The sequence below is a fragment of the Scardinius erythrophthalmus genome (genome assembly GCF_964197995.2).
Source record: "Scardinius erythrophthalmus genome assembly, chromosome: 9".
In the NCBI taxonomy this organism is placed as follows: domain Eukaryota; kingdom Metazoa; phylum Chordata; class Actinopteri; order Cypriniformes; family Leuciscidae; genus Scardinius; species Scardinius erythrophthalmus.
In genome coordinates this window covers 22,169,239-22,191,195 of record NC_138229.1, presented here as the reverse complement: position 1 = coordinate 22,191,195, position 21,957 = coordinate 22,169,239, and the positions used below count along the sequence as shown (strand labels likewise).

General features: G+C 39.6%; 3 protein-coding genes across 3 annotated transcripts; 1 reads left to right on the top strand and 2 right to left on the bottom strand.

The window, feature by feature from the left end:
• Positions 1 to 5,611, top strand: angptl4 (angiopoietin-like 4). The gene is made up of 7 exons (XM_081374590.1): positions 1 to 598; positions 1,192 to 1,302; positions 1,411 to 1,501; positions 3,454 to 3,567; positions 3,706 to 3,801; positions 4,089 to 4,367; positions 4,455 to 5,611. The coding sequence occupies exons 1-7, from the start codon at positions 89 to 91 to the stop codon at positions 4,637 to 4,639; spliced, it is 1,386 nt and encodes a 461-aa protein (XP_081230716.1). The 5' UTR covers positions 1 to 88; the 3' UTR covers positions 4,640 to 5,611.
• A 2,295-nt stretch (positions 5,612 to 7,906) lies between these two features.
• On the bottom strand, positions 7,907 to 13,656 carry cnn2 (calponin 2). The gene is made up of 7 exons (XM_081373901.1): positions 13,156 to 13,656; positions 12,340 to 12,461; positions 12,169 to 12,235; positions 11,215 to 11,352; positions 11,009 to 11,125; positions 10,731 to 10,877; positions 7,907 to 9,400 (listed from the first exon to the last, which is right to left on the bottom strand). Exons 1-7 carry the CDS (start codon positions 13,213 to 13,215, stop codon positions 9,125 to 9,127), a joined length of 927 nt encoding a protein of 308 aa, XP_081230027.1. The 5' UTR covers positions 13,216 to 13,656; the 3' UTR covers positions 7,907 to 9,124.
• A 1,733-nt stretch (positions 13,657 to 15,389) lies between these two features.
• crsp7 (cofactor required for Sp1 transcriptional activation, subunit 7) lies at positions 15,390 to 21,748 on the bottom strand. Its single transcript, XM_081374852.1, has 3 exons — positions 21,363 to 21,748; positions 19,338 to 19,412; positions 15,390 to 18,733 (listed from the first exon to the last, which is right to left on the bottom strand). The coding sequence occupies exons 1-3, from the start codon at positions 21,432 to 21,434 to the stop codon at positions 17,105 to 17,107; spliced, it is 1,776 nt and encodes a 591-aa protein (XP_081230978.1). The 5' UTR covers positions 21,435 to 21,748; the 3' UTR covers positions 15,390 to 17,104.
• Positions 21,749 to 21,957: the final 209 nt, after the last annotated feature.

The following is a 21,957-nucleotide window of genomic DNA, read 5'->3' as shown; positions in this document are numbered from 1 at the left end:
GAGCTTGTGCTCTTCAGAATACTGCGACAGCTAACCGGTCTCTACTACAAGTTAGAATAACCAGACAACCAAAGACAAAACAAGCAAGATGAAGGTACCACTGGCAAATCTGCTATGCATCACAGTCTTGGCAAGCTCCGGGTCAAGCTTCCCGCTGGAGAGGAGAGGAGCTGCTGCTGCTGGAAAAGAGAAGAGAGTTCAGTATGCAGCATGGGATGATGTTAATGTGCTTGCACATGGGTTGCTGCAGCTAGGTCAGGGTCTTAAAGAACATGTGGACAAGACCAAAGGCCAGGTGAGAGACATCACCATTAAGATGAAGGTGTTCAACGTCACCGTATCCGAGCTTGGCAAGCTGACTCAACGGCTTCAAGAAGACAGCATGGCGCTGAAAGCAAAAGCCCAGAGTTTGGAAGAGAGTGAGAGGCTGGTCCTAAACGTGTCCACGGATCTGCGGGAGAAGACTAAGGAGCTGCTCAAAGACAGGCAGAAGGACCACGAGAGAATGAATAAGATGGAAGAAAAAGTAGATGGCTTGATGCAAGGAGAGGGTTCGGAAGCTGCCAACGGCAACTACAGTGATGCACGGGTCATTCAGGTATGTGTAAAAACCTTATTTCAGGGCTAAAAGAAAGTGAAGTATTTTGTCTTTGTTTTAGCCATAGGCTAACCACATCTCTGCCTGACATGCATTGTAATGTTTGCTTTGTGTATTTGCATATATTTGTTAACTTAAATTAACTAAACAAGAATTAATTGGGTTGGTTTAAGTGATTTGAAAAGCCTGCATTTCCATTAGACTACTGACCCGCACACAAGCGCATAACTGAAAAGTTTGTGGGCGTGAACACCGCTTCATGGCATGAACTCAATGCCGTGCTGTACGTGCAAGGTAGCAGTTATCCATGTCCGGACAAAGAAAAATGTCCGAGGCACTGACCTCCTGGAAAGTTTACCTTCGCCCCTTGATTCATGTTTCAGCAAAAAACAAGCTGTTTAGATCTTCATTGTCTGCGCGAACTTCATTACGATGCAGAAGAAAAGCTGTGTCGTTTGAAAAGATTATACAGGACCGGTTATACAGGAATTTAATTGTCAACACTGTAACTATCGTTTCGGTCAGCTGATGTTTGGAAAAGTCCCCGTTTTGAGTTTGATTAAAGACTGACCTCAAACCATTTCTGATTTCAGTGGATGCTGGAGGCGCAAAATAAACGCATTGATGACCTAGTCGAGCGCATCAAGCAACAGCAAGAAAAAATGGATAAACAAAATATTCGAATTCGAACTCTCCAAAACCAGGTAATAAAAAAATACTGTGATACAAAATATACGTACAAAATAGTGTGGTTATTAATATTAAATCTAAGACTACAAACTTATTCGAAATATTCATGTGATGTGCACTAGATTCAAATGAAAAACGAACGATCTTCTCTCAAACGGAAGGAGGATGAAGTTCATCTGAACGCGAGCTCTGAACAGCGAGATTCCCCTGATGGTAAGTTGTTTTTTTTGTGTTTTTTTTTACATATAATTCTGTTTAAAAAAAACACTGTTTCAGTAAACACACACACACACACACACACACACACACAAAATACATTATAAGTTAGTAAGAGTGCTCTAAATGTAAATGCTCGCTTATAGAAGTCGTTACAAATGGACCATCTCTGCCAAAACAGTCACTAACACCCTATATTAATAATTGCATCAACACTTAAGTAAAACACAAAAGACGAAGTTTAGCCCTTGCCAACGGCATGCTGGGACTTGATTTGCACATATATAGTGATGTAATGAACTGCATAATGTTGATTAACATTCCAAATAGGATAATTATCTTGAAAACATTTAGAAAATGCCTCATGGAAATTAGTCAATATCTCAAACATTTAACCTTGAATATTATAATGTTTTTAATTCTGTAGGTGTGTGATGGTAGGAAATGGTACATTTATAAGTAACTCCATTTCAGAGCAATGGCTGCCTCTAAGTAGGTGAAAGGTGAACCTAGCAGAAACACATGGGCCAGAACAGTCATCCAAACCAACACAATAAAGCCTTTAATGGCGAGTTCTGACATCAGTGGGATCCAAAGAATGCTTTAAAAGAAACAGTTTCCTGGACTCCTTCCAATTGTGTGCAAGTTCATCAGTCTCGGACTGTGTTAAATAAGGGTCACAAGCACGCAGAGATTTGTTACAAATCTGGCCAAGACCAAAGGGAGTGCTTATTTTTTTTTCAGATTATCGTATATCCTGTACCTTAGATTTCCTGGCTTTAACCCAGTGAAAACTATAAAATACAGAGTGCATATTTTTGGACCTGAACTTTGTACAGACTTTCCCTGTCGTGTGCAGCACTCCAAAAACACGTCATTTCTCTCAGAAAACATGTAACCTTTACCCTAGATCTGTCAGAGCCAGACTATCCCCCTCAGACCCCCCTGCCTCCACACAGACAACCTCTTTTATTGTAGTGAATGAGAGGTGTGCCAGAGAAGACCACTTCACTTAATGCCATATGCTTTGAGCCGAGCCTTACATACACACACACACACACACACACACACACACACACACACACACACACACACACACACACACATATATATATATATATATATATATATATATATATATATATATATATATATTACACTGTGTTTTAGAAAACTACGCATATGACTTATATTACGTTTTATATATACGTTATGGATATATATATATAACATTTAAAGTACAGCATCCAATTTTATCAGGATAGACAGCACCAAACTTTTTTGGGGGGTATCTGACTCCTCTCACGTATAGCGCCTTGAGGGCCTTTGCAGTTGCTTCTCAAATAGCAGCAGCAGCCTCAGCATTCCCGGATCACTCGCTGTCCATGCATTGTGATGTCAGAGGAGGGGTGCTGTGCACGTGAAGAACGCATGAAGGGCTGGACTAAAGGGGGGCAGGGAAGAGGGAATGCTTGTAGAGGTCTGAGGCAATTGAGGGAAGTCTCTGCTTGGGAACTGGGGGAAAGGTCATGTTTACACCCTCAGTTGTTCCAGCCAGGTCAGAATTCTCTTGTGAAACTGTCTTTGTTTCGCAGATGTTTGTAAAGTGAGCCACATAGCGCACCTTTTAAGCGTCAGTGTCTGAGAAATATATGCCAATGCGTATAGCATTGAACGCTCTTTTGTACCAATACGACATTTTTGGACTATTGCCCTGGAGTTCAAAACAAACTCCATGTTGTCTTCTGTGTAATTGGGTGGACACGTTCAAGGTTCAGTGTTTGAGATAAGGGTTTAGTTCACCATTAAACAATGTGATAAACACTTATTCTGTACGTGTGAGCAATATCCATCGTGTGCCAACTTTAAAATCCCTGTTTGGATACAGGCTTGGATAAAGGTCATTTGTAGACATGTGAATATATTTGTGGTGTTTTTGTGTCTTTCAGCTATGGCTTCTGACTGTCATGAGCTGTTCCTAAGGGGTGAGACCTCAAGCGGGCTGTACACCATCCAACCCACTGACTCGCAGCCTTTTGAGGTCTTCTGCGAAATGACACCCGGTAGGTGGTACTTTTATGTGTTTTGAGCCTCTAAGGCTTCTTTGTTGGTAAAGCACGTTGCATATTGCTTCCCCACCCCCAAAAATATCACTCAGGAGAACAGCTTTTAATCCTTTTGTTTTGTGCTTGAATAAACAGAAGGAGGATGGACAGTCATCCAGAGACGACAGGATGGATCTGTAGACTTCGATCAACTATGGCAGGCATATCAAGCTGGCTTTGGGAGCCTGAATGGTAAGAATCCAATTTGAACCAACTCTGTTTTTCATGTGAGCAACAGGCTCTGAGCAAACAGCCACTTCTGTCAGTAGACTTTGATTAAGGCAAAGTGATTACCTACTAATAATGGATGTAGAGTGGCAGATTAAGGATAGAGGATCAGATCAATCCTGGCTTGAGAGGAAACGTTGTCAAATCCTGTATCCCTAATGCCTTTAAATGATTTAACTGCAGAGTGACTAAATCTCCTGGCCTATTCCTAGACCAGTCTCTTAAATATCCTTCTTAAATGTCGCTTTCAGGTGAGTTCTGGCTCGGCCTGGAGAAGATTCATTCTGTGTCCAAAGGTGGCAACTACATCCTCAAAGTGCAGTTCTCTGATTGGCGGGATGAGATTCAGATCATCAACTACCCTTTCCATCTGAACGGTGCGGAGAACAACTATTCCCTTCGCATTCTGGAGAGGCGCGCTGGGAACCTGGAGAGCTCTCTGTCCACCGAAGCATCCGGAGTGCCCTTCTCCACCCGCGACAAAGACAATGACCAGAAAAATGACCTCAACTGTGCCAAACAGCTATCAGGTAACATCATGATGCCATTGGCCATAAGTTTAATCTTTTATGTGGGTGATGTTGTCATTTTAATAGGTTTCCTTTTTTGCTTTCCAGGTGGTTGGTGGTTTAGCAACTGTGGTCGCTCTAACCTAAACGGCAGGTATTTCGTTACTCCTGCGCCAAAGCAAAGGCACCAGAGAAAACAAGGAGTGTTCTGGAAAACCTGGCGTGGCCGCTACTACCCACTGAAAACCACCACCATGATGATTGCGCCCGCCGAGATCGAGAACAAGTCATAGAGGATGTCCGCTGTCTAAATCAATCACACACGAGACCTTAACCAATGACGTGGGAGGAGAAACCACCATTCGTAACCTGCCAAAATAACATACTGGTGCTGAAAAGGTCTAAAGCACTTTTAGGAGTGTCTTCCGATTGTTTGTTATAACAGACAATGTCTGAATCATGTATGTGGTCGACACTCGAATCCCAGTCTGTGCAAAAATAGGCTCTTTTATTTAATCAGAATGGAAAGAACTAAATGTGCCTGGAACTCTGCAAGCAGCAGCATGTGTTATATGGTGCAGGCCACTGTAAGGATCTGCTACATGTTTAGACAAATCTGGCAGGGTGACGTCAAAAGACCTGATGGTTAGGCACCATTGCAAGTGCTTCCCATAGCTAAAAGGCTTGGGAAAGAAATTAAATAACCTTACCACTAAAATACGGACCAAATAAGCTACATAAGCTTGAGCCAGTACTTTTGAGAACGCTTATTGTAAAGGCACTATTTATCTTAAGGCATTATCCACAGACAAAGACATGCATTAGTAGATCTGCAGAACATTGAAAGATTTGTTGCCCGTCAAGTCATTTCAAGTAGCCAAACGTGGAAGTTATTTTCTGGTACACACGCTGTCTTTCAAAAGTTTAAATGATCTGAGACTACTTGTGTGTTTTCCTGTTTTGAAATCAAATGAGGAGTTCCTGTGGAGATTTATTTTCTCAGTCACATTGACTGCCTTTAAATGTCTAGACGAGCTGTCACTTCTCTGTAAATAAGAGAAATGTACATTTTCTTCATAGCATTACAGCTGTATTCTTGCCAACTTCAAAACGGTCATGCTCTGATTTCCATAATATTTAAGTGTTGTACAAAAAATCATTATGTATTTCTTTATCTTTTTCCTTATAATTTATGTTACTTTTGTTACTGTTTTTATGAAAAAAATGTTTGGTCTTGAAGAGACCAATAAAAATTGATTTTATTTAAAAAAACAAACTCCGTGTCACTGAAGTTCTTGCACTACACACAAACAGTATGAAGTATGAAGCGCTAAGCAGATGTACGCAGCTCTTATCAGACCCGAAGGTTAAGTTTATCTACAGGGCAGGTGATGCTGGAATGTCCTGGCGGTGCTCGAGCTTGCACAGTGCCCCAGAGACAAGAAACATGGCAACAAATATAATTGAGCAGATGGCTGCAAATATACCTGTAAGACATCCGTACAGTTGAAATGCTGTGATTTCTGTTAAACCAAAAATAAACTTTTATCATAGAAAAAAAAGTAAAAAATACTATGTCCTTGAATGTTCCTAGAAGTGTTGCCATATGGTCTTAAACACACGTGAACCTTACTTAGCGGAAATCAGCTTATTCTTCTGACTTGCCTATAAGTAACTAAGTCGTGTTGGCTTCTGAGTGTCACACTCAATGTTTCACACCTGAAAGAAGTCGTCACTAATGTGCTTTCAGTTACTTCTAGATGAGTTTACTGTATTTAACACTCAAGTGCTTTACGGTTTAGGAAAAGAACAACTGTCTTATCACCTTTGAAATAAAGTTGTCTTTTTAGCTGTGATAAATAGAAACATTGTAATGTGCTACATTTACAATAAATAAGACGCAGGTTTAAAGGCAACAAGATTATGCACTTCATATTGACAAAAGCTTATGAATTGCCATGGGTCAAGTGAACTGAGAGATATTATAAGAAAAGGACACCGCACATAGTTATAAGTACAGTATACATGGAGTTATTAAGAGCATTACAGAACCAACAGAAAATGAGGCCATTGCACAAACATAAAGACATGTTTCGTCATATAACTGCCATTATGTTTAGCCATTATGATTTTTAAAGCTTCATTCAACAGTCATCCTGCCTAATGTATTGTTACTTTGTTTAGAGCCACTGAAGCAGAACAGTACCAAAGAACAAATATTATTCAGTTATATAACATTTGATTTTCAATAATCATGATGAGGACCCCTCAGTATCCCCTTTTAGATGTTTTATAATTGTATTTCATTTTAGCCTATCTTATCTGTTTTGGATTTCACTAAAATACTTTTTGCAACCCCCAACCCGAAGGCAAAAACTAATACATTGCAAATACGTGTATTATTTTTTAACTAATAAGAAAAGCAGATTTGTTTGAATGGTTCAAACTAATTTTAATGTGAGATATTTTTGCCGTTTAAAAAAATGGAACGACATGAGGGGATTATTGTTGACAGAATTTCCATTTTCGGGTGAGCTCTCCCTTTAAGGAGAAAAATGCATAGATTACCTGTGTAATATAATGTTTGCACAATGCTGCCTGTGTGACAGGTTACCTGCTTCAACAGGAGTCATGAAGGTAAATCAGTCTGAAGCGTGAGGGAGGTGAGCGGCGTGTCAACATGGAATGTGGCATTTCATTAACAAGAAGATACCCTTTTAGACAAGCTTACAGCAGGCCTGTTTGAGAAGAGGCACAAGTAAGGCCTTAAAAGCACAAATCTGCGCATGTGTCGACAAAGTGAGGTTGTAAAAAAATCTCAACCTCAGGCAGCAAAAACTGGCGAGAACCGGAGAAACTGGTGAAACCTTGTTAAGCAGCGCCACCTGGTGCAAGCGACAAAAACATAATATCGATTGAGACTCGCAGTAAAAATATCTTTATTGAATGTATTGGTAACACTAAAACGTTTCATTAGTTAGCATCGTTTAATGCATTAACTAACAATTACCAAATTACATAAATCAGGGTTAACTTGAAAATATGAACTAAATTATAAAATATTTAGTTTGACCTCCAGTTTTACAATCAGCATTTTCCCAGCGTTAAGTACATCCTTTCACTTACCCTTTGTTAAAAATTAAATAACATTTCTTTTCGTTAGGAGCTTTATAATATAGATAGCCTATTCAAATACCATGCTGTCCTTTTCACTCAGTGCCAGATGATGGCAGTGTTGAGTAATTTAACAATTTTTGAAGGCAAGTCCCCTCTTCAGATTTATTATGTACCATTAAGGATATTAGTGGGCCCTGCTCCAGTGTCTGAGGATGTAGTACATCAGCTTCATTATCTGACTCAACACTGCTTGCTTGATCATTTTTCTTATCGGATCATTGAGTAACGGATCCAGGATTTCCATTGGGAAGTAAGTCTAAGCAAGTGATTTTAAATGTTATCTTCCTCTTGTATAGGACTGAAAATTAAAAACTAGCTTTTGTTATAATTGTTTCAAAGAGCAAAAGGCAATATCAAATTAAGTGAATCCTGACAACAGTACCTCTTGTTCATCATCTTTTATTATAAACCCAGTATTTACTACATTCATTTAACCATGATATTCCACAAGAAAGGTTTAAAAAAAGCAGACCTAAAATGTTCCAATGCCTAGTACAAAAGGTTTAGCCATTTGGAATGAGAACAAATACTGTGGAATAAAAGTAGTGAATCCAGTTCCTAATTTGGAATGTTCAAGGCTCACAATGTTATACTTCAATTTCCATTTACAATACTATAATCCAAAGAAAACAAGACATGCTCCAGTTGGTCTGGCTCTACAAACAGTAAAATATTTGATGAGAAAAATGAAACACTAATACAAAGTTGAACTATTTAAAACACATTACAGATTACAGACAGTTAAGAGTATTAAAAAAACACATTCTTCTCCTCGCATTAACTGAGGAAGTCGAATGTTTAGAATGTCAAAAGCAGAAATGACTCAAATGTTGCTGAAATGATAGATAACCCCTTTCTTTTTGTGCATGTCAAGAATGTGCTCTAAACTTCCAGCCTAAAAACACAATAACAAAAATATTACTGGGAAAATAAGCTCTTAAATTAACAAAATGGACCACATAACTCCAGTTAAGGTTCACCATATTGAAACCCTCACTGTTTTAACTTTGCATCTTTCAACTGTAACAGCAAAAATTCTCCTTCACATGCTCAACTGACAAGAAAAAGCATTTTGCAGAGTGGTTTTAAACCCCGGAGCATGTTCTATATTCAATAAATGAATCCGACTCACGTAACGCTCTTTCTCGTCCATACTTAATATCAAATTTCCTCACAAGGCGGCTTGATTAGAAAAGAAGAAAATTCATTATTTGGGATCATGTAAATGTAACTTTACAATAACCCCCGTCACACTTGCATTTAAGATCAGCGTTTTGAACAAATAAAATGTACATTAAACTAAACCTACAATTAAGCAAATACTAAATATTATCATAGAGGTTGTTCAATTAAATGACTGTCAAATGAACCATATAAAAAACAAGAAATATCAACACACATAACACTTAACATATTTTGTTGGGCTCTCGTTTCAAATCAACCAAACATACTGTTTATAAAAAGAACATTGATATAGTTAAAAAATAAGTGATATGTTTCATATGGGTCACTTTCATGTTTTGGGTCTTTTGTTTACAAGGAAGTATCAGCTTCCCTTTAGCTTCTCATTCAGACTCATAGCCTGCGATTGGTCGATTGATTCAGTAATCTTGACCGTCATCCTGATATCCCTGGTAGCCCTCGTCTTGGTAATCCGTGCAGCCAACAGCATCAGCTCCTTCTCCAGTCGCATCGGGTGCACTTTTGGGGCAGTATTTGGCATCGTAGATCTGACGGCCAAGCCCAAAATTTTGCCCGCTCTGGTTAGCGCCCTGAGTGTAGCCCATTTGTAGAGACATTGTGGAGTTGTCGCATTTGTCGGTGCCAATTTTCTGGTCGTAGATGGCACGGCGGGTCCCTGGAGCTGTCATACCAGCCTACAAGGAACAGATCAGATTCAGAACCATTTTACATTTTATTATATTTTTATTTTCAGTTTTCATTTTAACTTTAGTTTAAAGTGCCCCTATTATGCCATTTTAAAGGTTTCTCATTTTGTTTTGGAGGTCTCCTACAATAGGTTTATATGCATCAAAGGAAAAATATTTTCTCATACTGTACATGGGACATCACCTGATTTTCTCATACTGTACATGGGACATCACCTAATTTTTCAAAAAATCTGAAAACCAAACCCCTCCTTTCCGTGAGCCTAGCCTGCTTGAGGCATAAATTGCTTGGCTTCATTGCTGTCATTAGTTGTTGCCAACCATCTCTGAAACCAGTAATCTTCGAGCTATTGAGAGTTGAATTTGCATTTATTTTGCTCGAATTTTCCCGCTCTCTTCTTCCAAGTGACTCACCCTCACCGACTCATCTCTGGTGAAGAGTGCACTGTGACGCACTACGTAAAAAGACATATGTAACACGAAGTTGCAAAATGGGTAGACAATTTCGAAAAGACCTGGGGCCGGTTGCATAAACTGCTTAGACCAGTCTTAAGTTAGTGCTAACTTTTTAAAGTCAGATGTAACTGACGTAGATCGGTCTAATTTGAATCAGAAAAGTAAGACTGATTACCTCTTGACTAATTTCTAGTTGGCCAAATTAGTTCTTAAGACAGTCTTAACACAGTGGCTAAGTTTATGCAACTGGCGCTACACAGCCTAAAAGCATATATTTTTCAATCAGATGTAAGACCTTGTCTTAGAATCGAATGCCTAGCAGAAAAAAATACCAATATTTAAGACTTTTTAAATGGACTTAGAATCAGGAGATAATAATTTCAGACTTAAGACTTTTTAATGTCCTGCAAGAACCCCGTTTTAGGAGACAATAACTATTTGTGGTGCACTTTGATCTTTAAAACTTTGCAGACCTTTTACAATCACAAACAGCTATATTACACACTGCATGAAAGGTAATATAAAATAAAAAAGCACAATGGGGCACTAAGTATTAGTAATTTTATGTTTTTGCCATTTTTATTAGTTTTAGTTTAATTTCTATTTAGCTTTCTTTTCATTTCAGTTTAAGTCATTTTAGTCCTTCAAACTAAGTGAAAACATTCAGTTATTTTGTCAAAACATTTTAATTTTTGTAAATATGGTTTTGTGCATATATTTTTTACATATATATACATTATTTTTTTATGCGTTATTTCAAGTAGGCAAAAACTTTTAAAAGTTTTAGTTAACAATAACAGCACTGATCAGAATGAGATAGTAATATGAGAAAATGAGCAATATCATGGGAGGTGGTACTCACTTGGCTAGCACCCTTGTTAGTGCCCATCTGAAGACTGATGGTTGAATGGTCCATTGGTGGTAGAATATGTGACTTGGGATCATACAGGTGTCTTCTGGTACCGTAGGCATTCATTCCAGCTTGACTTGCACATTTATTTGTTCCCATCTATAAAGAGACGCGCACACAAGCTACATACATGAGCTATTTTCATGGCACTTTCCAGATAAAGATTAAAGATTGTGAATAAATTATATTCAGATAGTTTAAGAGAATGACAGAAAAAAGTTCAGCAATACCTGTAGTCCAATGACACATTGCCCAGCTTTCATTTTCTCTTCATCGAAAGCCCTCTCCTGTCTCTCTGCATACTTCACTCCAATGTCTACACTTGAGTGGATGCCCTTGGTTTTAGCCTGTAAGCAGTGAGAATCTATAATTACAGACTGAAATAAAATCAGTTAGGCTGTTCTCCTGTGGAATTATATCATTAAACGGGGCCTACCATGCCAGCAAGAGCCAGAAGTGTGGTCTGAACCTGTGTCATGTTTCCATTCTCAAACAGATCATTGGCCTCAAAAGTATCGTGAGGTTTGAGTCCATAGGTGGTGATTGCTTTAATGAAGTTGGTCAGGTTCTCTAGCTGCAACAAAATGAAATAGCTGAATGAGAACAGACGAAACATAACCTTCATGCTGGACGTTCATTTCAACTACAAAAGATAATCTTATCTGGGGTTATCTTATCTAAGGGTTAGTTCACCCAAAAATACATTTTGTCAGTAATTACTCATCCTCATGTTGTTCCAACCCCGTAAGACTTCATCTTCGGAACACAAATTAAGATATTTTTGATGAAATCTGAGAGCTGGCTCACTTCTGCAGCACTTCTGGGTTGTACGTCAGAACGTAGGCTCACTATTGGCCAGCATCACACACATGACCAGCATCGGTTAATAGTGAACCTACGTTCTGACGTACAACCTAGAAGTGCTGCGCTGTTACACTCTGTGAATTCATTCAGGCCCACACAGAAGAAAATGAATAGTTGAATAAAGTCTTTATTTTTGTTTTGTTTTTGCGCACAAAAGTATTCTCGTCACTTGATAAACTTAAGGTTGAGCCACTGTAGTCACTTGGACTTTTCTGGGATGGCAGATATCAATTACCTTGCAGCCTATGGAGGAGTGAGACAGCTCTCAGATTTCATAAAAAAATATCTTAATTTGTTTTCCGAAGATGACTGAAAATCTTACGGGGTTGGAACAACATGAGGGTGAGTAATTCCTGACATAATTTTCATTTTTGGGTGAACTAAACCTTTAAGTGAACACATTAGACAACTATGTTCTCAGAAAGAAAAAAAGAAAGAAAAGTTCAATGTCAGAACATTTTATCCCCAGCTTTCCAAAAAACATTTGGGAATAAACATTTTAGAGGAGCGTAAAACGTCAGCTCACCTGATGCCAGTTTTGGGACGATTGGTTAATCTTCTTCACAGACCCTGGCTGAAGTTTGTTTACAAGCCTTTAAGGAAAGATCAAGACCGCACGGTTATGCAAAGATATATTGTAAAATAGTCTTTGAAAATAATTAATGGGAGTTACATAAACACATAAATGCAAACTTACTCGCAGAGTATTACACCACTTTTCAACCCTTTCTGGAAGTCATCTCCAATTGACCGCCCAGTGATGCCCTCAATCCAAATTCGTAATTCTTCTTCTTTTTGGGGGTCATACTTCTGTGCAATCTAGAGGAAAGATTAATGTGACATCGGTCAATAATCATACTATAATCAGGCTACATGCTCATTATTTCAAGAAGACCTACATGATCACCCAATGCCCTACATTGCATAAATAAACAATATGTAGGTGAGTCAGTTAATCGCATATAGGAAATTAAAGACCTTTCTATCACCATAAATCTGGCTGTCAGGGTAATGTCAGGGCTGCTAACCGATACTAAGTGTTCTACAAACACATCAACACCTTTGAGGCGGAGGAATGTGAACTAATGGCAGGGTTTGTAGGTTTTTTTTTTTTTTTTTAAGCACAAGCTGTGCGTTTTCTTTCAGGCCAGATCACATTGACATATTTGAGGAGTGGAGGCAACGCCCCAAGAGTTTCTAGAGAACTTTCTTTACCGTTTGTTTCCGTGACTTCTTTTGCGTTTTACTTACTTTCACTTTAGAGCTACTTGCCAGTAAATAATATAATTCAATATGCATTACATGGAGCACAATTGTTATTTAACTTTGTATCGTTACACGTGTTACATGTTAACACACCAGGAAGTTTGCGAAACATTTGTTAAAACACTTTGGATTCATCAGAATGAGACAGAGACTCCCGTTACATATAAGATACAATATGCCAAACAAAATATGTCTGTGTTTTAACGAAGGTTTTGAAATAGTTTATAAATTATTCCACGTAAGTTACCTTGCTCTTCACTTCCGCTGAAAACCCGTATGCTGGTCCTCTGTTGAACTGCGAAGACATTGTCAGCAACAAGAGTAGAATAAGTTTCAAAACAGATTGTCGAGAACTGAAAGAAAGACTTCGGTAAAGTTTGGTAGTTTTGTCTTCTTTTCCTATTTTAGCGTATGCATATCCAGAACTTCCCCTTGTTTACCTCGCAACCAATGAGAACACGCGCTCAATGCGGGCCACGCCCCTTTCCCCCCTTCTTGGCCGTGATTGATATCAAAAACTCCATATATGGCACTAAAGTACCAAATTCCTTTATAATGGGAGTATCCGTGTCCATCCTGGTATTCCAGACTCGCGGTAGCTGAGGATTGAGTCACCTCTGGGAATACGGCAGGCTACTGAATGATGTCACTAACACTCATGAAATATCTCTGTAATGCTGAGGAAGCAATGCAAGATAGGATGTCATGCTAATAAGTCATACATGTAATCAGTCACATGATTTTGAACAGGTACTGACGCACACTTTAAAGCAATCCAGTGGAAAACATTAAGGCCTGGTTTCACAGACAAGGTTTCGATTAAGCCAGGCTTAGGCCTTAGTTAAAATAGGACATTTCAGTAGCTTTTTTAAACATCCCTTAGAAAAAAAAATTATGGTGTGCATCTTGAGACAAAATAATGGCAGTGGCACGTTTTAAGATATGCCAGTGCAAGTTGCTTTCATTTAAAACAGCTCAAACATGCATTTTTTTTGATAGTCTGGGACTATATTAAGCCTTTTCTGTGAAACCGGCCATAAATGTACTAATTTCCGCTGAGTAAAAATAATGAAATGTGTCGGCACAATTTTCTAAGAAAGAGACATATATAGTGATCATGATAAATGTGACTTTATAGAGTAGACAGCTTATTAAAAGGATGGCTCAGGCAAAAATGAATATTCCATCATTTACTTAATGTTGTTCCTATGTTCTCGGGTGACTAAAGGCCTGTTTACACTAAGAATTACAACTATAACGGTAACTATACCAATAATTATTTTGGCGGCCACACCTCTTTAAAGTTAGGTGGTTTCCATTTAGCTGTAAATGTTTTTTCTGTTCATCATCGAATGGAAAAAAAAGGTAACACTATTTTACGGTGACCTTGTTACATATATGTACTTACCATAGTTATAAGAGTAAATTATCCATAGGCATAATTACATGCAATTAGGCCTAACCCTAAACCAAAATCTAATCCTACCCTAACCCTATAGTAAGTACATGTTGTTAATTATTATTACTCAGTACTTAAATAAATACACTGTAACAATGACACCTTAAAATAAAGTGTAACCGAAAAAAATCTATTTGAATCTTAGAATGATTATTAAAGTTAGCCTATGCCTTTGATGTAAACTTCGGTGTATAAGGGGCAATTCACACAGAATGCGTTTTTGTATTAAAAAATGAAATGGAATGAAATAAAAAAAGGGCAAGGTCAAGAAACAAGTTTTTTTTTTTTTTTTTAAATTGAACAACTTTTAACTTGAGCATTTTTACAATGCTGTGTTTCCACGAGATGCTGCAAACACGGTCAAACACTTTAAAGTACTTTAGCACATTTACGTAGAAAAACAATGAAACAGCAGCAGAGTAGATTCTAAAATGTTTAGAATATGGCATTCTAAAAATGCAGCACTCAAGGTTAAATAAGCTCAACTTTAAAAACATGTTTTTCCCCCATTCCACTGTGCGCGTTGTGGGAATGGCCCCTTCTGCCTAATTACTAAAGAACATATTTTTTTAAAAATGTCAATTTTTTTGTCCATACAACGAAACTAAATGGGGACCAGCTTTTTTTCTGAACCACACTGACAAAAATATGCTGAAACATTCTTCAAAATCTTCTGTTGGGTCCAACAGAAGAAAGAAAAGCATACAGGTTTGGAAACAGCATGTGGGTGTTAATGAAAGGTGAACTGTCCCTTTAAGACTAGGTTGTTTACGTATATATACAGCAACCACTTTTGGTTAGCCTCATCAGCTTCAGTTAAAGGGGGTTTCCATGACACACCAAGCATGCAAACAGACTACAGCAATTTTATTAAGAGCTAAATAGTTTCCTGAAAAGGTACAGAAAACATTGAATGATAGATTTGCTCTCATGAACACGTCAATCATGTAGATTTGGGACAGATAACCTTGATGGAAGAAAGGGTACCATGATGCAAAGAGTTTTGATTATTTTATTTTTTTCGAACAAACGAGTGATGTTAAACACTGAACAAATATACTGATCAAAAATGATCAAAGAAGTCTCTCCTCTAGTTTTAAATTGCAAATTATATTTGCAATACCCTAACCAAGTATTGAGCTCTTAGATGGCCTTTGCTTCAGAAACAATGTATATCCCTGGAATATCTGACATGGTTTGAAGAAAACATATGCTGTACTTTTTGAAACCAAGTGAAGCTAGCGGAAGCCTTTCCAAACTTTTTACATCAAAGGCACATTGGTAGGACGAAGGTAGCAGAGCACACAGTGTTTGCAAGTCGGCAGCAAATAGGTTTCACCCCCTTCACAAGACGTTTTTCTTCAAAACAAAATGGCAAGGCATTAAAAAAAATATTGAAGAAAAAAAAAAAAAAAAAAAAAAAAACGATCAATATTATGTCAAACTGAAACCACAATGAATAATAGGACCACAACCTATTCATCTAGGTCTATAGATTCCTGTGAACAGTAACACAAACGATTGGGTCTTTCTTTCCAAATGCTTCATTTCCTCCAAAAATAATTACATTCACACTAAAAAAAAACATGACTTAGAAAGGTTTTACATGGATTGCAAGAACTATGTACAGACAAGCAGGATAACGCGCATATTTATTGACACATTTATAGCACAATGCGTCCATTTGAGAAAAAAAAGACCATATGGCAGATGCCTAGAGGTGTTTCCTTCTGTACCACCTAAACAAAAGTCTAAATGCCATACATTCACTAAGGCTCTTGAAATAAAGTCATCGTTGAATGGTTTCAGTAAGGCAAACAATATCTAAAGGAATGGTAACAAGTATATTTCCAGCATATTAACATTTTCCTGCTTTTCTGTCCTCACAGTATGAAGATGAAAAGTAGCACCCTCTGTGGCCATTCACTGCGTTTTCTTCTAGCACATGAATTCTTCTCTTTTTCGACATATTTATCCATCTTTTTTTCTTTTTACAATTATCTAGGCAAACAGTTTTGTTTAAAATAGTTTTAACATCTAAAAAATAGATTGCTTTTCTCTCGTATGAAAAATCACGGATTTTAGATAAATCGAGAAAGAAATGTGAAGCGAGAAATGTTCAGTTCAGAATGGAATGTCGGTATCTACTGCGTTCAGCACATGTACATGAGAGCCGCTGTGGGGGAAAATGTATTTATATATGCCTCGTGTACATCACAAATAAGGGGACAAGTGTGTGATGCGAACAGAAAAGCCTCAGACATATCTGCACATCTTAGTGGATAACCTTCTAGAAAAAAAAAAAAGAAAAGAAAAAAAAAAGGAAACCATGGTCAAATAAATAGATGCATACATAAGAAACTTTTATAATTTATTCTTTGTCACATAAAGCTTTTTGTAACTGCCAAAAAGTGTTCTCGACTTGCTTTCAAACATATCTGTACTGCTCAATGCTTGCTCGGACCCTCTTATTCACACACTGTGCGAGAACTGGCCCAGTTAAATCCCTGCGAGCCATTATATACAACCCTTGTTTGCAAATTCTTGTTGGTAGCAGCACATTACAAACAGGACATCTTTTCATCTCCTCTTTATGGAAAACCGAACTCGGAACAACTGCTGTTGGTTTGCTCGTTACACCTGTAAGATGAACCTTGTACGGAGCGACAAGGAGAGTCGGTTCGATCCCCTTTGACTCACAGTGGGAACATTGAAAGCTTTTCCAAACCCTGTTCTCTCAGTCTAGGCAAACATATGGCAAGATGTTCAATTTGCTCTCATCGCCATGAGGATCCAATGATATGCACTCTGTCCAATCGAACCAGGCTCCTTCGGTGTCGTAGCAACCGTTCACCCCAGGCCAGTGTTCCTTGTGTATTCTGAGAAGGTCCTCATTTGTTACGTCCCGAGTCACCCCAGGTAGTTCTTTCGGGGAGCTGCTCTGTACTAAAACGTGCATTTTTCGGGGCTCTTTGACATCGTGTTCCTCTCGTTTCAAATATTCAGTCATGAAAAAGTGCGCCCCGTGGGTCTGTGCTCCAGAGGATGTAAGAACATTGCTCTGAAGATTAAGGTACGATTGAATGATTTCATTTCTGGACAGCTCTTTCCAGTTCGTCTGCTGAAACGGATTGGGAACCGACGTAGGGGTCTTTTGCTGCGGCGCCTCAGTCCTCACCGAGGGCGCTGCGATCGGCGGTCCTTGGCACTCTTCCTCATGGTGGGATTCCTTCGGAGTGAGGGGCTTTATCTGTCCGGTCACGGGGTCGAACGTCAACCTGCGCTCTTTTAACCGCACAGGTTTGTTCCTGTCCTCCGAGGGCTGCCCCTGAAGATTTACCGTGTAGTCTCTGGGTCTGTATTTCTTCCTCTTTTTGCCCTCCGAGTTGGAGGTCGCTCCCTCCCGCTCACCCTTGGTCTCAGCGCCCTCTAAGCTGTGTGCGGTGAGTGGGGTGCTGGAGATCGGCTCCCGTTTTGCAGTGCTGTGCGGAGGCTGGGAGACTCTATCCGACAATCTGTGCAAGTGCATGGAGCCTTCCAGCCCCACAGATGACGGACCATCCCCGATGCACACCTGGGCCGGTGACGTTAAAGGCTGCAGTGTGGGCAAAGGAGAGGGCACTTGGGCAGAATTCTGAGACGGGCTCGAGAGAGTCCCTTTTGGTGCATATGTTGAAGACCTCTTCGCCATCGCCTCGTGCGTTATGCTGCGTTGATTCGAGGAGTACCGAGGGCTTTTGGGTTGATTCTGCCCGCCTCCGTCCATTCTCGCATGCTGCTGTAACACTGATGTTTTGAGTAGGGAGGAAGTGCTAGGTAGTTTGGTAAGCCCCGGAGAGCTTGGATGAGGCTTCACAGCATTGACAGGGATTTTGTTGTGCCTGTCATTCTCTAGGTGTTCCGGGCGGATCCTGTCAGATGCCGCATCATCCTCTTTCTCCAGAAGCAGCTCGGGACTTCCCCTAATTCCATTTGATGGTGGGGAAGAGGGACACACTGGCTCGTAAAGGGACGTTTTTGTCATTTTGGCCGGCAGATGCGGACTATCCCTTGGCTCCCCCCGCCGCTTTCGGCTGCTGGATTTCTCCGCCTTTGGGGAGTACGTGTTATGGATGTCATTCCTGGTTTTAAGCTCAGGAGCAACCTTACTTGGAGGGGGGACCACTGGAGGCGTGTCTGTCCGGCAGGGGTGAGCACCTCCATTGGCCGATCCCGGGACGTTTGGCACTCCTCTCGCCGGAGTGTCACTTTGGCCAGGCTCAATCAGCTTCTGCCAGTTCCGCAGGAGTTTCTTGGCACGTTTGGCAAGGTCCTCATCTTTTGTTTTCTTTCTCACATCATTAATCAGCTTTCCCAAGCGGGTTTCCTGCAATGAAAATGAAACAGAGAAAAGTCTCAAAATTGCATATTACAATCATATCACACAGCATTCACAAATGTATTTTTCTGTTGAACATAAAATAAACAATGACTATTTATTTAAAACTGCACAAAAAAATAACAGAGTAATACTAAATAAGATATTAGTCAGGCATTAAGTCAGACATTACTGTTTCCTGGTACAGATCAACAGCTCAGATCAGATCAACAGCAAACAACAAACAGTGCTAAAATACACTCATGGCGCTGTATTACTAACAAAAAAACTAAAACTAAAATCACGACCCTCGTGACCCTTTTATCTTCCAAAATCTCCAGACAGTGATTTATCTTTTCTAAATCATTAAAATATTGGTGTCTGGGACACGGTGAGCCTTGAAATTGTAGTGTACACCGAGTTTTTAAAAACTTAGCTTAAAGGTGTGCTATTTAAACGCACAGTGCTCATAAATGGCTTTTAAGATAGTATTCTCACTGGAATCTGAGTAGAGACTTGGACCCAGAAACAGTATTCGATATGCCATGACTTGTCTTAAGCAGATTTATACCAAAAAATATATTATTGATGATGAGAATAATTAAGTACCAACCTCAAGTGCTTCTTTGGTGATAGGGTATTTCTCCAAATTGGTGATAACATCAAGAACTGCAACCATGTTACAGATCTGTACAGGAAGAGGGACAATTTAACATGAAACCTTAATGACAGTATGAAATATCTAAAATAACGGGTAGAGAAGAATTTTGAATCATGTTCTAAAGATAGGTAGTGTTCAAGATGAATACTGGAATACACAACACAACTTTTGTGACCCTGATTTGTGGTCTAGGGTCAACACTAGTTGCTGAAAGTCAGAGTCAGCCTCCAGGTTTTGGGCAGTTAGAGAATAGCGTGGTGCATGATGGGCACAGACTTTGATTTATAACTACAGACTATGAATCTGTCCAATCAGAGGATATCAAACATGTTTCGTGCTCACCAATTTTAGAGCACGTTTTCATACATCACGCATCTTCTAGAAGTGAGGCGCGTTTCTGCATGAGTTTGTTGCGTTTGGAACGACTTGTAAGTCTGACAGTGTGTGATCCTCAGTCATTTAGTGTATGATGCCCAATTTTCTTTAGTAACGATCTACAAAGTCTGCAAGTGACATAGCGTATCCCAGTCTTTAACTATAGAGCATGGAGTTGCTCAAAGTTTAATATAAAGAAACCAATGAAAAGACACATTGACATAACTTGGCACACAAAAACATTACATCATTTCTACAGCCTCTTGTACCTTTCACATGTAAAAATATTATAACAAAAGCGATGTACTATAGTTTACTATATGATGTCCGAGACATCTCACCTCTCATTCAAAGTGAGGGTGAAAAAGTCTTTTAATCTGTGGTAGTAGAAGCTCACCCTGTTCATGAGTGCTTCAATCAATAGACAACGGGTTTAACCTTCATTTACTACAGGGCAGCATACTGACCCTCCTGACCCTAACCTACCAATTTAACCCCAAGAGACCAGTAACAATGCACTAAACTATGTATGGACATGTATAGCCAAACAACGGTGTACATAAATAATCAAAGTGTGTATGAAATGAACTTGGACAAACATATTTTAGGGGTTAATCAAACCTTAACAGTGTTTACTTACCATAAAAGCTTCAGTGAAAACAGACTCACTGAAACCTTAAAGTAGGGAATATTTATTGCGACGGCAATTACACGGACTGTTTATTTCCTTAAACCTCTAACGTTACACTGATTATTTCTATACTGCTCTTCGTTAGTCATTTTATAGCGAGGTGTTAGCTTAGCAAAACATTCAATGTGGCTGTCACATTTTCCAGTCAGCCAGCAGGCTAGCTCTAGATGGTCTGAGTGCCCAGTTAGCACCGCAACGTTGCCGTAACACCAACCAGCTGTGTGTTCAGGTTAGTCCACACACACACACACACACAGAAACACCCAGGACTGTTTGAAGGCACCAAAACAGCTTTAATCTCTCTTGGTGATGCAGAATCAATCAAGCTAACTCACTGCTCTCAGCATAAATTCACCTGCTAGCGCTTTGCTAATGCCACTGTGTCAGCTAGCCACGTAAGTTACACCTAGCTCGTTTTAGCCAAGATGTGCCATGTTTAAGCAGGAAACAACAGACAATGTAACTTACACTGGCGTTATTAGAGATATTGTTTAGAGATAAGTTACGGTAAGCGAGCAGAGAATTCTTTAAATCTGCTCCAGAGCTCAATAGCATATATAGCTTGGCATGAAACCGCTAACAGGCTTCACACAACATGTCATCTGTGACTGATCGAACCATACACCTTAAATCGAGATGGCAGGGTTTTTTTTAAACATCTCACTGTATGCTTATGTTTGAAATCAGGGCAATCTGGTGCCTGTCCGACTGTTCTGTTAGTTAGCGCAGCGCGCGGGGTAAATGTGCCTCCCGTCAGTTAACGTTAGCGGGCAGCTAATGGGAGCTCCACATCGGCTCTGCCACACATTCAGGCGCTCGGTACGGCGTTTGGCGGCTTCAGATAAGGCTCTAACTGTATCGTGTCGGGGAAAGTGAGCTCTGGTCGGCAGGAGAGTGAGCGGGTTACTCACATTGCTGTGGCTATCGATGGCCTGCAGCAGCCGGTCTCTCATCTGCTGCGGGGTTGCGGAGGCCGTTGTCATTGCCTGCTCGGTGCGAATCGGCCGACGGGGGAAAAATCCTCCGGATTCAAGGGCTTAATGGAAAGCAGGAACTCACAGACCTCTCGGGAGGATTGAGAAGTTGCGGAACCACATGTTTCTGATGTGATTGTTGGCTTGAGAAATGGTGTATGTGTGTGTGTTCAGTTGGGAGATGAAGGTTCGACGGCTGTCGTGTCTCTCCGCCTCATTGCGTCGAGCGCTCTCACCGATCTCATGAACTCCACTGGATCAAAACCTCAGGCCCGCTGCATTATGGGAGAGCGCGACGCCGCGTGACGCCATCACGCAGGTTCAAATCAATTCAACCAGACAGACAAATTATGCAAACCGGTTACTACAATTATATATTTGTGCATGTGTGTAAAAAAGAGTAAAACATTGTTTGTCTGGCTGAAATGATACTGATATAGCTATAATAAAAAATATTTATTTTTTGTATCCCACGTCTATTGAAATACATTTACAGTTGTACAAATTGAACAATATTACTACAATATGTATG